The sequence below is a fragment of the Grampus griseus genome (genome assembly GCF_964374135.1).
Source record: "Grampus griseus genome assembly, chromosome: 7".
NCBI classification, from domain to species: domain Eukaryota; kingdom Metazoa; phylum Chordata; class Mammalia; order Artiodactyla; family Delphinidae; genus Grampus; species Grampus griseus.
The window spans coordinates 50,675,041-50,691,695 of record NC_139001.1 but is presented as its reverse complement, the minus strand read 5'-3'; the positions used below and the strand labels follow the sequence as shown (position 1 = coordinate 50,691,695).

Here is a 16,655-nt window from a genome sequence, read left to right as displayed (position 1 = left end):
GGTTGAGAGTCTGCCTGCCGATGCAGGGGACATGGGTTCGTGCCCCGGTCCGGGAAGATCCCACATGCCGCGGAGCGGCTAGGCCCGTGAGCCATGGCCGTTGAGCCTGCGCGTCCGGAGCCTGTGCTCCACAACAGAAGAGGCCACAACAGTGAGAGGCCCGCGTACCGCAAAAAAAAAAAAAAAAATTAGAGCTACTTTTATCTCAACTGGGGTAAAAAAAGGCACCACAATGTCTGACAGTTTTTTCCTTGATAAACATTTCCTGTCTTACATTCAAATGTATTTGTTGTTTTACCCTGATCTTTGTAATTTATTTTAAAGATCAATTGTGTCTATTCTTTCCCTATAAGTCATACAACGACCTTTGACCAGCAGAAACATCTTGACCTAGACAACTAAAAGATTAATTTGTAATGAACATGTCTGTTATAAAATATATTTGTTCTTCTATTAATTAGCATTGTGTCTGATAATGTCATAGACTTTAAATTCATATCACTATGTCTATTTTCCAGAAGTTTTTTTTTTTTTTAACATCTTTATTGGAGTAAAATTGCTTTACAATGGTGTGTTAGTTTCTCCTTTATAACAAAGTGAATCAGTTATACATATACATATATCCCCATATCTCTTCCCTCTTGCGTCTCCCTCCCTCCCACCTCCAGAAGTATTTTTCACTTTCATAGCAAGTGGAAATAACTTAAGTGTTAATTATTTTGTTCTATCAATCAATTGTCACTTACATAAAAATTATAATTTAAAAAAAACCCTGAAACGAAATTTCCAGTATATAACTATGTAGCCATTGCAAGTCAATTCATTTTCCTTTTTCTCTCTTTTTTTAAATAAATGAATTCACAATCTCCTAGAAACAAAAACTGGTAAAATATTTTCATAAATATAGAGTTATATTTTGGATTTGACTTACATAGAGCTTTTTCTTATGAGGAAATACATTTCATAAAAGAAAAGGTATTTAATATACCCTACTACTTTCACAGTTCACACTTCTTTTTCCATGTAATTACTTTTCACTTTGATGACTTTATACTAAATACATTTCTCTCTAAAGTACACATTTTTTTGTGAGAAGGTGTTAAAAAGAGACAAAGCACAGAATGTCATAAATACTTAAATATTTATGAGACAAAAATGCCAATGTCCTATAATGTATTACAACTTGTTTAAATTTTGAAGTGATTTTGCATTTTATATTATTTGTTCACGTTTTCTATTGTTCCCAAAACACTGAAGGAAATGGGTCTGAAACATGGAATAATTAACACCTAGAAAACTACTGTAAATTGGCAAAGCAGTCAGGTGCTCCATCTTATTACTGTCTAAAAATCAGTAATATTACTGATTCCTTATTACTGTCTAAAAATCAGAAATGTGGTGTCATCCTTGCATATTAGCAACTTCTGATCTAGCTTTGACACTGATGTTAATACACTGAGCATAAAGTGGGACTAAATAAAAATGATTACAGTCCAAAAGGTATATGATTTTAAATATGTAACAGATATTTTATGCTATTCCTCTATAAAGAATAGATCACAACCTAGAAATTAGAATTCAGACCCAGCAATAGGGTACTAACCATCCCCAGTAGGTCCACAAACAAACAAAATTAGGACCGCTTTTCTTTTCCTAGGCATCTCACTGCTTTCTACATCTTCATGTGAAGAGAATATGCTTGCCAAAAATACACTCAGAATTCCTCTGCTAACAGACACTTGTAAAAATAAAACTTTGAAAAGACATAAAGAGAAGAAACAGCATGTTCTAAATGCTATGAAGAACCCAACATGATTTTCATTGGTCTTGGGCCCTGGCAGCCATTTGACTTGTACTTTACTGTCTCAGCTCCTGGATGCGTAGACCGGTTCTCAATTCTAGGGCTGATGAAGAACTATTTGTATGATTTCATTTGTAGCTTTTTAGTGCTACTTCTAATGAGAAGTCACCCCAAAAATAACTTATCCACTTTTGAATTCTGAAAGAGTTTCAAAAGGTTGTTGGTTCTAAAAAATACTAAATAAGTCTTAACATGTAATAAGAGTTTCAATTTATTTTTTAATTCATTTTTCTACCTACTTTCAGAAAGAATTTAAAGCAACAAACAGAAAAAGAAAAGATGCACATACAATAGAATATGATAAAATAAAATATCAAATCAAGTGGGAGGAGATAATTACAACAAAAACCCAGACTTAAACACTAAACACTTCATGGCAGTGAAATTCAGAAAAGAATTATTTTCACTGATGCAATTTTATTAGGAGAAACAGATTTTTCGTGTATCAAAGTCTAAGATTGATTCATCCCCTGGGAATATAGGAAGTTCACTAAGCAATATGAGTATGCAATAAGATGGAAGTGTCTTCAGCAATTGTTTTACTGAAGTTACATAAAGGTACTTCATCTGAAATGTGCTGTAAATTGATGAATCTTTTTATATAAAGAGATTATGATTACTAGAGATAAAACTCTGTAGTAATACAGAAAAAGAAGTTTTTAAAGGTCTAAAGAATGTGTGTATCTGAGGGCTCTCATATCGTGTTGATTCATATCTTGGATTTTAAAGATCTATGCAATTTTATTTTCTAAGTGCTGAGGAACAAACTCAGTGTTGTTGATGGAAAACACATTAATACATGTTTTGTAACAGTGTTTCCTTCCTAGAAAATTACAATATAAAGCCTAAAGTGTTTCTCTTGAGTAAAGGGAGAACCATCTCTTCTTGGTACAAGTCTGAGCTACAAGAACATCTGCAGGCAGAACCACAAAATATGTCTGAGATGCATCATATATATATGCTCAGGACTGAATAGTCTCATTGATCCCAAAGTAATATGTGAAATGCATGAAAGAGATCATATATACTCCCGCCTCGGCCATAAAAGAAACTCTGCCTTTGTTCCTTGCTTCACAGATCCGACATGAAAATGTATATCTAAAATTTCCATGATAGACTTTTAAAATATAGATTTAATAACCTAACTATGTGAAATGATTTGAGAATCAGCACTGTAGGAGAAACATTCTTAGAGACAGTTTCTTAATAGCACGTAAGATTCCTCCCAGACTTCCCAATAGCATACCGCAATGGAATTTCAATATTCATCATCTCCTCTAAAAATCTCTCAAATTTTTTACACCTGATGGATGACTTTTACTATCTGAAATTTAGGGAGATCATGTTGATGAAAAATTGATATTAATTCAGTCTCAAAAATTAAATTTAAAAAATCTTGCTCTTATCTTTCTCAATTCACTTAGTACCAGATTAGTCTGAAATCTGTCTTTTCCATTATAATTTCCCACAATGCTGTTATCTCTTTTTTGGCACCCATGATCGGCCTGTGCCATGGTTACTTAGATATATACTAGATGATCTGCCTTGTGAGGGTCAGTAAGGTTTGTTTCTTGTTATCATGTCTGGCCTCCCCAGTGCCATATCCCAGATTATGGACAGGTCTACTCAACCAGAGAATGCCAGGTGAATTGAATTAAAGCTGTGGGTTCAAGTCCAGAAGAAAGTAGCATGTATATAGAAATTTGAATGGTGTCAATATGTCAGATGTTCCTAAAATAAATTCTGGGCTGATCTCTCTTAAAGACTAAAATTTTAAATGAATTATTTATAAAAAGCAAAGATACTTCACAAATTTTCTGTTAAACTTGTAAACTAGCACATATGAAACATTCTAGCACAGATTCGCTTACCATGTGGATTGAGAAACAGTGTGCAAAGCCCTTAGGAAGCGGGTTGTACACAAGTACATACTGAGAAGGAAAGGTCTGGTACATGGGTCTCTGACCAGAAAGGGCAGGCCAAGAAGGATGTCTCAGTGTGAAAGGCTGGACAGCCCAGGAAGAGCCCAAGAGGACAAGGGAGCTGCGAAAGGAGGCTGACAAAGAAAATGAAGTGAGACATGGGATATGGGCCAAAGATGCCAACGCCAAGCTTAAACCACTTCCCAGCTTGCCCAAAAGCACAACTAGCTATTAGAAAGCCCATTACTAAAGAACAGCCTAAAACTTTCTCTGAGGAATTACATCTAGTCATTTGGATCGTTTAAGATACTCTCCACCTCCCTTTTCCTTCATCACAATCACATCCTGATTAAAGCAAAGTCAGCTGTCAACATGCCAGTTGACCAATCAGTCCCACCCTACATCTAGCCTTAATCTGTTTTCAGTCAGGGACCCATTTCAACGCTTACTTGAAATAATTGCCTGGGTGAAAGTATGTCCTCTTTGGTAGCTGTGTTTTCTCTTCTAGGTCATCAGGATCATAAAGCAATCATTTGAATTTACCAAATTTTATTCTAATTATCTGGACAAAGAATCCCACCTTCCACAAAGGATCTGCTCTTTATATGAAAAATAACAGAAGCACAGTCGAATTGCAATTCCCCTGCGAGTGGCACCTTAGCATATAATTTATCAGGAGGAGACAAGAATTTGGCATAAACCAATGAAAGATCACCGGCCACAAATCACAACAGCTTCACAATGGAGTAATACACTAAAGTTGATGGCTAAGTGGATCTGATTTTATCCAACATAACCTTGCCCTCCTGAACTTCTGAAGGTGCCCTCTTCAAGCGATGCCTCAGTGCGGTTGAGTTTAGAATTATCTGTGCAACTCTCATACCTCTTTGAAGTCACACATGCACTTGAGAGAAAATAGAAGTGAATTATGTAGGGACTGGAAGAACTTTTCCAGTTCCTGCCATAAGAAATATGGCAGGCGAATACACATTTGCGGCGGGGGGGGGGTCATTTTGGATTTTTGGTTAAATTTACAAATGCATATATAAGTAGACACATTATATGAAATCCATAACATAGATTTAAAAATATTTATCTTCAAAAGGTTTTAAAACAGATTTGGGCTAACATTTTGTTTTAAGCATTGCAAGAGTATATTATTTTCTACTAATAATATTGTTGTAATGCTTAATCAATACATAAAATTGAAACATTTTATATAACTATACTCCTTGAGGCCCACTCTTATTCATTATTTAACAACGATGGAATGTCAGGAATTCCACCCATAAACTTCTATCATCCTGTTGTTAATTCAAGATCAACAACCAGTGGCTGCAAATTGACTTTAACATTTAGTATTGTTAACATGTAGTATCTTTGCTATATTTAAGATATTACCTGGGGGGAAACACAAATTTATTACACAATTAACTTTTTAAACTTGTCGTTTTAAGAGGCAGAAATTGTTTGTGTTCATTTTCTAGCTACTTTAAAATTCTTAATTCCCAATTCTGGATTCTAAAGCACATAACAGGTAACTAAAGAATCAAGAGTTATAGAGTCAATGAAGAAATTGCTGCTGTCTTAGAAAAAGAGTGTCTCTCCCCTCAAAATAAAACCTTAGCCCAATCCATTATACTAGATCTACATTCTGCCTGGCCCAAGATTCCACCCCAGTGTAAAATATCTCCTATTGCCCTACTGTTTCTTTAACTGCTATACAGATACTCCTGAACTAGCTGTAAGATGTACACACTCTAGTATAATAGCCATCAAGTTCAAATTTGTCTCCCCATATATTACTTCAAAAAAGTGTAGCATTCACAGCAGTGAAATACTACTTCTGAGCGAAATCAGTTGAAAGAACCAAGCACAACATTTCCCATTTACAGGGCTATGCAACCACTAGAAACAGAGAGGGATTGCATAATGTTTCAGAAGTTTTTCCAGTGCTATGTCATTCATGTGCATAAAAAGCTAATGCAATACATTTCTAAAATACATTTTGAAGAATTAATAAAAGCTTGGGCATAGGGTTTCAGAAACTAGAAAATAAAAGGACTCCTTCAGTATGCATTAAATTAAACTTTAGGCACACTCTTTATTGCTTTGCCGTAGTTTAGTGCCAGAATTCCCAAGTTAAGTATGAAAAAGAGAAATTACTTTTCCTGATAGCCCTGGAGCCACCTAGGATGTAGCATGACTTACCTAAAGATGGGTCTTTGGAGATGTTTCCTCCTGATTGTGACATGGTCATCCATTTAAAGGTGAAAGTTTAACTTGTTCCTGGAAACCACTCCAGAAATCCAGGGAGAGAATGTGGAAGCTTATCCTGATCTATTGTGCTGCAAGGAGCCCAGAAGGAAAAAGTAGTTTTCTCTTTCTCTTTTTGGGTGCTCGAGAAAACTTCCCTGCTCTCTGCCAGCTGAGCAGTGTGTCCATAGAGGCCACATAAGACAGGCACGTTGGGGCACTCCCCCACAGAGCAGGGTGTGCAAAAACACCGAGTCACGTTGACATGGACAAGAGGAGTGCACAGGACCCTCAGAAACAGAACAAAACAAACAGAAACCTTCCTACCCCCGTGGCACCCAGGTAGGAGCTCACTAGGTTATTGCAGCCATGAGAGCACTCCTTCCACATGCTGGTCAAGCTCGGAAAAGCTAAGTCCCTCCCTGTCTTTAAAACAGCCCGTTCTGAGGCTCAACTTTTTTCTTCAAAATAAAAGTTGTACAGCTGGTTCAGCAGTCCCATGTGAGTACCCTCTGAAAATTTGTTCTGTTAAAATAAGAACTGTATACAAATTAATGAAGAAAGATGGACTCAGGCTGCATGGCTGGCTTTGATTCAAGAGATTATAATTATTTTACAATCTTGCTTTTATTCTTGCTGGATGAAGTGTGGAGACGACTCAACGTTTTTGGCACTCATAACCTAATAACCTACACTTGGCTGAAGTCGAAGATGCCATTTCAACTGATAGAAACCCCTGTAGCTCCCTAGCCGGAGCTACAAAAGTTAGAAAAACAAAAATTTCTTAATTCTATCAGTGACATTGTACCCAGATATCTGTACCCAAGTGTAGCTTTCCAACTAAGAGGGGAAACTGCAAAAAAGATATGGAAACACACACACACACACAAACACAATTTTTTAAGTCCCCCAAAACTCCCTGGGAACCTAAGGTTTTTATATTATACAATCAAATTTTAATTTATGAAAATAAAAAGAAAGAAAAGTAGATATAAGAAGTTGTGAACAGCTGAAAATAAATTACATTAAAAATTGTTTTACTTGGAAGACTTAGACTCACACTGCAGGGACTTTTGTTCAAGTTACAGATAAGGCGAATCCCCATATTTTAATATAACTTATTTTGGAGACATTCCTGCATCTAAATCACTAAAAAAATTTCTACTCAATCGATAATGTCATGAGATTCCAGGCCAGAGGTATGTTATGTAATAAAATAAACCATCTCAAAGCATGATTAAAATGTTTTAAAAATATACATGTAATAAAAGGTGAAAAAACTGAGAGACACACATGCTTTAGTTGAATAATCCATACAAATAAGGATCAAATGTCACAGAGGGGGATATGATCATTATGGTGACAACCTGTAGCTCTTAGCACCCTCTAAATATGTCCACAGGAGGAAGAACACCTTTTTTTTTCCTCCCAGAGGAGAGACAAAGAAGAAGAGAATTAAAAATAAATCATTGATCATATTGAGCAGTTCTAATCCACACTAGGAAATGGAATCAGTCTGAGAATGCATTGAACTAAAAATAAAATAAGTGGGTTCTAGTCCTAGTTCTATTATTAACTTTCGTTTTGTCCACTTTGATTTTAGAAAACTGAGATGATTTCTTCATTAACATGATGGAAGGAACTCAACAGGAATACTAATAAACATCTAACCAAGGTACAGTTCAAATGACAAGCAAGTATACAATCTTACTTGAGGCTCAAAGGCTTGATTTATCAACTGCAGAATCTGAACGTTGTTAAACTAATTACAGAAAATCCATAAAATAACATCATTGCTTGCATTAGGTTTATATTCTTTTTGCTCTGAAGTTAAGGTAGAAAACTTAGATTCCCACTTATATCTTACACTATATTTATTTTTAAATCCAATCTTAGAACTTAAGGAGCCCTAAGAAGATAACTGTAAGTTAGTCACTTGGCACAAAGAAAAATATGTATTTCTTAAATGTTTTCATTAACTTTTTCTCTAACAGCATTTAAACTTAATATTTGAGAGAAAAGTTTGCTTTGTTAACTTATTCAAATTTAATGTAGTATTCAATAAGATGAAAAAACCTCACTATTGTTGCTTAAATTGCAAAAATATACTCTTCAACAACTGTACTGTGCAAAATACTAAAATTTATCATAAAAATAAACAGACTAAATCTCCTATTAAAATATACTAAGGATAATTTATTTTGAATAGTTTTTTTCTGGGGGTGGGGATCAGAAATGATTTTTGTATTTTTCCTATTATGGTGAACACTTTTTCAGTATGACTTAGCCTAACCCTTTCACTCCCACCCACTACACATACGTACAAGCACCAAGAACAAATTCTCCCAGGCAAAGCTATTGGCGGGAGCTGTGAAGCATAAGAGCTCAGAGAGGGACAACAGTGTGAAAAGACTGTCATCGACCCCTGACCCAGATGACAAGAATCAAGAAGCCCCATCCTGCGTGTCTCTTGGCCGCCTGAGCGGCCCCTCCATCCACTGCTCCTCTGCTGCCGTCTGTATCTGCATCCTCCCAGGCTTGGGCGCCTACTGCAGGGGCAGCAACTCTGAGTCCAGCTCAGACAGCAAAGGCACCATCAACACCACCGGCAAGATCTCATCTCCTCCATCTTCCGAACCTTCCTCGAGGCCCCCTAGCTCCTCTGTTCTCACAGCCCTGAGCTCCTCGCCAAGAGGAGACCGGACAGTTCATTCTGCCTACAGGCATTACCTCCCACAGAAAACTCCTTTGCCTGTTCACACCGTGAGCCTCACCTAAAAATGTGCCAGAACTCAAACCAAACCAAACAACAACAAAAACTCAACACTGTTAGAGACAGCATTTGATCTTTTATTTAAAAACTTTCCTGCTACAAGGTTCCCAACTGATTATGAAGCTAGCTGATAGGTGGTAGAGCTGGGATTTGAACCCAGATGCCTCATTCCTGAGTCCTCGCTTTTACCCCTACTGAGTAGGTTGTCACCTTGGTGGACACTCTGCCTCTAAGGTTGCTTGGGCCTTTTCTGGGCTATCATTCACATGCTAAAGAGAAACAGAAGAAACTAACCCCTCTAATGAGTGTCTATTCTTCTACTAATCCTCTACCCTCCTTAAACATCTTTGCATGGCCCATTGTGTTCTCCATACTCATAAGAGCCTGCCCAAGAAAGGGCCTATTGATATCAAGGTGAAGTAATCAATGAATATGTTCTATTAAGATCTGAATGGAAGCTCTGTTCCATTATAAAGAGCCCTGGACTAATGTCAAGGAACATATATTTAAATCCCAACTATAGCAGTGATTGTATCTTCAATTCTTTGCACATCTGTTTCCTTACCAGTCAAACTAAGATGTCTTTCCAGCCCCATATTTTTGTGACTCTATGACTGACTGCATGTTAAGCCGTCAAGTTATTTAAAGTTAGTGTCCAAGCAGGAATAAACTCTGTAACCATTTTTAGCTCTTCTTAACCACAGCAAGGTCATGCATACCACCAGAATACTTTTCATCCCCATTGTTGTGGAATTAAAGATATATAACATACTACTATTGAATGTGAAAATAAATTGTCCCATCTTTATTTTTCTAATTATGTGTATTCTGTTTTCTTTTTTTCTATAGCTTCAACTGGGAACTACTCTCACTAGAATGTAAGCTCCAGGAGGACAAGGGTTAGTGTCTATTGTATTCCCTGTGCATGATAAATAAGACACACTCAATGGTTATTTATTGAATGAATTAACACAAAGTGCTAATTAATGCTACCTCATCATATTCTTGTATATTCTTTTTCTAAAATCTTAGTCATATCTGGTAAATGTTCAGTTTTATGTATTTCCTCCAACCCACAGTTTTTCTTCAAGGAGGTATCTGAGTTTATAGACAGGTGGGCTTCTGTGACCTTGTAGTGGCAGGAAAAAGGTAGCCTCAGACCCAAACCAGCAGGTTCCTGCTCTCCTTTGTGTTCTCTGGAATCTGCAACACGTCCCTTATCTGTCTGGTCACTTGGCTCCCTGCTGACATCTACTGCTGGAATCCCTGGCTGGTTTGTTCAGTTGGATCAGTTTGGGAACTATGATCATCTCCTTCTAACTGAGCCCAATCTCAGCCTTTACTGGAGCTGCAAGACTCTTAAGTCTCAGTCACATCTGTAGGGAAGCAAAGTTTGCCACGCCAAAATGTGTCTCTTTGGCAGGAGGATTATTTTAGGCTGATTATTTTTAAGAAACAAATAACTTAGGAAGTCTTTCTTTTTTACCTCCTTAACTGCCTAAAAGAATTTAGATAAAGGGCCTGATCCAGGAAGAGCATTATCACCATAGATATCTATGAAGAATATGGGCTAGTTGTGGTAGGGGGAACTCCTGGACCTGGAGACCAAAGTCTCCAGGTGAATTGCCTTCCTGCCCTTTGAAGTCCCAAACTCTACTCCTTCTCCTTCTCTCAGATGGCATATAAGCCATCTTATATAATTGCCTAACTTCTCCTTGGGTCTCATTTTTCTTATGTGGTCCCATTACGTATGTAATTAAATTTGATTTTAACCTGTTAATCTGTCTCATGTCAATTTAATTCTTAGACCAGCCAGAAGAACCCAAAAAGCATAAAGGGAAATTTTTTCCTTCCCCTATACATCCTTCATCTGGATCTTTGCCAAGGTTGTTAATGCTTGACTTCTTTGTGGGATCCCCTGACCCCTTGCTGTGGGCATGGCAGGAGCATGGCAGATACACTGGCCCATCTCAGCTGACTTCTGAATTCCCCACTGGTCAAGCAGAACTTTCTGAGCCCTCAATCCAACACAAGCACTGAGGAAGTCTTGGGATTGACCATACCATACCATACCACCATTTTTATTCTGCTGTAGTCTACTCACTAAGTCACTGGAAAACTGTGCTGTAAGCTTTCAATTTCAATGAAACATGCTCCCCACCCTGGGATTTCAGCTCAGAGGTAAGAGGTCAAAAAACCTTGTCTGACCATTTGCATAAATTGCCTTCTATCAGGGTTCCCTTTTCTATCCTTTACCAGGGCAGAAGAGGTATGCTTTCCCCATCTCATATGGCAGAAAATCCCTTACTTTATCTCTTGAGTGTCTTTTGTCCATGGTTTATAATAAACTCAGTGTTCAAGTCTATGAGCTTGGATCACAGGAATTTAGGAAACCCTTTTTGGTGTGAACAAAGCCTGGCTTTCAGCACTATTGTCTTGTTGAAGGCTCAAAATTTCCATTTAGGTATTCAAAGCTGGGCCTCTTATTTGTCTTTCACTTTGATAATATTAACCCCACTCCCCACACTGCATGAAGAAGATGGATGCCTGGCTGACTGCAAAAAGGAAAGATCATATTCATCAAAATGGAAGAGAGAAAAGCACCTTGTTCCCATTATGTTATGAAGCTTTTTTATTCATTCATTTCTGTGGGTACATAGTGAGTACCTATACCACAATATTAACCTTCTGCCCTATCTGGCCCTCATCTACCTATACTTCCATCTCAAAACCTTGACCCTTTGGCTCATTCCACACTAGCCACACTGGCATTTTGTTCCATCGACACTGGCACTCCTTCCTGCCTCTTCTCCATGTGCCACTCCCTCTGCCTAAGATGATCTTCCTCCTGCCCACTGCTCATATGCAGCTGCCCTTTCCCCTCCTCACAGAGGTGACTACTCTGACAAGCCCATTTGAATTTTGTGTAACTTCAGCACTGTTTCCCTCATAGCAATATCATAATTTGTGCAATTATTTGTGTATACATCCATCTGTTCAGTGAATGAATACATCCATTCTGCAGGATGCAATAAACTAAGGGGAAGATCAGAATATCTAACTGTTCCTGACTACCTTAAGAATAAATCTAGTCAAGTTATCCCGAAAATGTGTTTTCCCTCATGTGTTGTCTGTAATAACCTAAAAATAGATTCTCACTGATCTCTTGCAATGCTTCAAAACATTTTCTAATAATTACGTATGTGTTTCATCTTAAAATATTTGTCATTACACTTCTTCAAATCAGGAACTCTACTTATCTGAGAATAAATACAATGGGGATATTAAAATTGACAAGGCATCTAAAAATCACTTTGGAAATGGTTCTCAATTTGACTAAAAATGTTTTCTGCCTTGGGGCAAAAAGCACATTCTACCTAGTTAATGGATTTAAACTAGATTTTCTTGTTTGTGTGTCAGACTTAAAGTTTATTGTCTATTCAATAAAAATTACATCAGAATTATTTTCTAAAATTAATTAATAAGGAAGACCAGGTTTATAGCTTCAAGTGGCAAGGAAAATCTGTCCCCCAAATTGGCTAACTCTTCAGCCAGGTATGGGAGCTGAGCCTTTCCACTTCACAAAGTAGGAGAAATTCCTCTTTGTCATTGAAGTGTAGAAACAGGTCAGTTAGAATTTGATTGGTTCCACTTAGCACTCCCACAAGTTCTGACAGCCTTTAGTGCTGGCAGTCAAACAACTTCCTTTGAATGAGTGTGACATTCTGTGAAAACATCAACAACAAAGAGAATCATTTAAAAACTATTCTCATAACCAAACACCAACCCACCGCTCAATGTGTATCAAGCAACATTAAATCTACTATAAAAGGAAGTGGCTTTTGCATAGTAAGTAGTTAAATAAACATAAAAAAAAGAGACCTCCTTAATGTAAAATCCCCTTTGAGTCAGAGGACTAAGAAAGAGATGGTTGGACAGGGCCTTGAAGGATGAATAGATATTCAACAAACAGGCTAAGAGGAAAGGCAAGCAGTGTTATATCAGCCTTAAGCACCAGGCAACAACACATGATTTGGAGGGTACATTGTTACTGAAGCAGTGTGGAGTGGTTCCCGTCACATTAGGCTGCAGAATCACAGAGGCTGCACCATCACATAAGAAGAGGAGCTGCAATTAGGAAAATAATCAATGTGATAGCACGGTTTAAAAGCATTTGATTCAAAGGATTCCATTACTCTCGAAACATGCCAAAAATGTTCTTATCTGCAATTCTTCAGTCAGTGAAAGTTGTCTAAAGGTAGTTGCACACTGAGACTGGTTCAGTTTCTCTGCAGATCTGAAATTCATCACTAAATCATTAACTTAGCTTCCGTACTGAGTCATCATTACCAGCTTTCCTCCAAATTTTAAGCTTGGTTTCAACATGACTTTAAATCCAATTGGCAGGTATTTTTAAATCTGTCTTAAGCTTCCAGTAATGCCTATGAATAAATGTGTGGAGCTACCACCAAGAAATGTATTGAATCAATGTCAGTAAATGGAAAATTCCTAAATGCTAGCCTATTGACTCTCAAAGCTTTTAGAATTAGACAGCAGTAGAGATAATCGTGACTCACACTGACTTTGAATGGAAGCAGCCCCTCAGTTTGCCAAGTTTTTAATAGTACGTGTCGTAGGTTCTACATAAATAACTCAAATGTAAAGAAATAGTTCGCTTACCCCTATACCTTTTTAAAATAAAAATGTTTTTAACAGAGAGAATAACTACAGACCACATATATTTGTACCCTTCTATCCATTCACTTCTCAAAAAACTCAGTCCACTTTAGCTTTTCTCTCTACTTCTGCTGACTTTCCCCTATTCCATATGCATTGAAATGATCTACCCTTGTAAATCTCATCTCTGGAAGTATGATCTTATTTTTCATATCAATGCATCATTCCTATCAATTGTTCCATGACATATTATAGTTACCATAATTTATTTGTACATTCATTTAATTAAACTCTAAATTTAAATCCATAGCAGATTTAAGCTGGTCACTGAACATTTTCCCAAGCCCAGCACCAAACACATTTTCTACTGCATCATCTAACACAAGGCCCAATACCTGACAAAATACTGGAAACCAAGTCTATCTTAGAAATTCTGCATCTTTTTTAAACATTATGAACTTTTATCCTGCTCTATAGTCCTAGAAAATGACAGTCTTCCCTCATCTATTCTTTTCTCCACCTGGCCCAATGGAAAGTATGGGAGCAAGGGAGTTGATATGTGTTTATCAGTCATTTACTATATGTTAGGCAGACTACCTTATATGCACTATTTCAGTTAATTCTACATAACACACCTAGAAAGTAGATTTTCTTACTTTCAAGGAACACTGAAGGAAACTAGAATTGAGAAAAATTATATAAGCTGCCAAAGGCTGTATGTCTTGTATGTTATAGTATAATAGGATTTGAATCCAGTTCTATCTGACGCTGATATCTTTATTCTTACTAACACTGCCTCCCCATAATCACACTAGAATATGTTTTAATAGCAGACTTCCCTCTGCTATTAATTGTTTCAGATGAATTTCAGATCTTCAAGAAAAAGGCATCTTGGTTTACTATCACATCTTGGAAAATATAATACTCTGATCATTTGAATTAGGTACCACCCTAGCAAGAATTCAGGCTCGATTTCAGAGACACATTAGTTTGATTTGGGTCATTCTCGCAATGTAAGCATTACACATGCATGGGTAAGTGAACTGAAAAAAGCAGATTAAATATGGAGGTCTTAAATTTTAAGTTTTACTACTTGTTTGCTGTATAATCTTTACTGAATAAAAGTAGATAAATAAAATTTTTGGTCAAAATATCACTGACAAACTCTAGGAAAAAAACAAGTCAGATTAAATATATAAATGAAGTTGTGGTTCTATCCTCAATATACAGAATGGCTCTGCAATGCTGAGGTTTATGTCTGTAATGCAATCCCCTTTTTAAAATCATGCTCACCAGCAACCCAAATCATTAAAAAATTAATTCATTAATTAGAATTCCCTACCCTCTTTCAAAATCACATTATTAGACAGATACTTAACCTTCACCAAAAAAGCTGGATGGGTCCCATTCATAGACTTGTAAAGTTCAGAGTTACCTATGTGGTTACCTACCCACTATATTCCACTACAAGGATAATATTGACAACTGTTGCATTCACTAGCACATACTATGAACCAGGCACTTCTGAATACTCTACAAACCCTACTACATTGAAGTCTCCTGACAACAACCTGGCACAGGAGTTAGAATCCCTATTTTAGAGATAGTTAATATTGCACAACTGGGACTGGCCAGGCAAAGATTTGAGCCCAGGACTGCTTTCCTCCATTGCCCGTGCATTTAACCACTAGTGCCTCCAATGATTAAGGCCATCTAATATGATTCACTTTGATTCCCTTTCTCTGTTTCTCACAGTCATTTTGCATTTTTATCTTCTCCCTCTTCTTTTGCTCCTGTTTCATTAACAATTCCCTTTTCCAATGATGAGCTCCAAGTATCATTATTAATTGGTTCTAACCTTCTTAAAATTGTGGAGATTGTGAACTCACTTTCCTCAGTTGTTCAACAAATACAGAACATTGCTGTTGTTTTAAATGTATACACTGTTTCAGTATAGGAGCTCATGGATATCCATTTTTGGCCTTGAGATAGTGAGTTATTTGTTATAAATAGAATCATAGACTCCTGGAATCTGAAGGAACCTTCACTGTCAAGTTTTTCACCTTCTCAACCTTTCCAGAATTCCTCTTGATTTTCATCTCAGAAAGGGCTTACTCACAAGTGCCCCTGAGCTCAAAGAAGTAAATCTGCTGTTTCCTTGATCTCCATCCCCAAGAATCTCTCATAATATAAGAATTTCATTTGTTGCATGCTACTTGTATTTCAAGATAGGGACATTTTTTTATACTAACTTCTTCACCTGGTATACAGTCAAAGAAACAACAATCTCTTCCAACTACAAAGAGAAATCTGGCTGTGTTGGGAGTATGGAAAAGGAGTATTTAGTCTCCAATGTAGCACATTGTTTATGGATATTGAAAAGTAAATTTTGGTTTTAGGTAAATTTTTACCTTTTATACACTACCTTTAAAAATAACATGGCTTAATTTCACTGGCCAGTGTGACGAAAGATGTACCAGGGGGTTAGGACAACAATGATTATTAAAACACAGGCTCTTTCCTCGGGGAGCTCAAGTTTAAAAGGAAAAAAATAATCCACTTTTAAAAGTAATTTCAATCCAATTCAATACATGGATTCATAAAATAAATAAAAAGGACAAAAGAAACTCAGAAGGGAGAGAAATAAAGACTCATAGAGGAATTTATTATGTTTTAGCAAGGTTTAGCCGGTAAGTAGAAGTTCAGCAGGGGAGAATTGTTTACTAGGAAGATGAAATGGAGAAAGTCCAGGCAAAGGAAGGTGAAAAACAACATAGAAGCACGAAATATCATAGTTTTAAGGAACTGGAAGGTATCTTCCTATGACTGAGGGTAAAAGTGTGTGGGAGAGTGGCAGGCAGTAAAGCTGGAAAATCAGACAGATGACAAATCATATGTGCCATATGGGGAGCTTAGACTATATTCAACCAGCAATGGGTAGTCACTGGTGGGCTACAGCCAGGAAAATGGCACCTTCGGCTTTACAGTTTTGGAAGACTTCACTGATAAACACGTGGAAGACATTTTCGAGACGAACAAGTCTGGATGTAGGGATATCAGTAAAAAGTCTGTTAGAGTAATTAATCTTGGTGAGAGATGATACTGACCTGAAGTAAGGCAAAGGCATTAATTGGAAAAGAAAGCCTATTCAGATACTAACAGGTAT

General features: G+C 37.0%; 1 protein-coding gene across 6 annotated transcripts in view; it reads right to left on the bottom strand.

The window, feature by feature from the left end:
• Nucleotides 1-16,655, bottom strand: part of PDE1A (phosphodiesterase 1A) — a gene marked incomplete at both ends in the record, with an annotated part of 346,535 nt that overhangs the window by 254,311 nt on the left and 75,569 nt on the right. For 3 of the 6 annotated variants that reach the window (XM_082658753.1, XM_082658755.1, XM_082658756.1), the window contains one exon: nucleotides 5,995-6,095. The exons of the other annotated variants lie outside the window; for them this stretch is intronic. In XM_082658753.1, coding sequence (XP_082514879.1) covers nucleotides 5,995-6,047 — 53 coding nt within the window. Of the gene's footprint in view, nucleotides 1-5,994; nucleotides 6,096-16,655 lie in introns of those variants that run through there. 6 annotated transcript variants of the gene reach the window in all.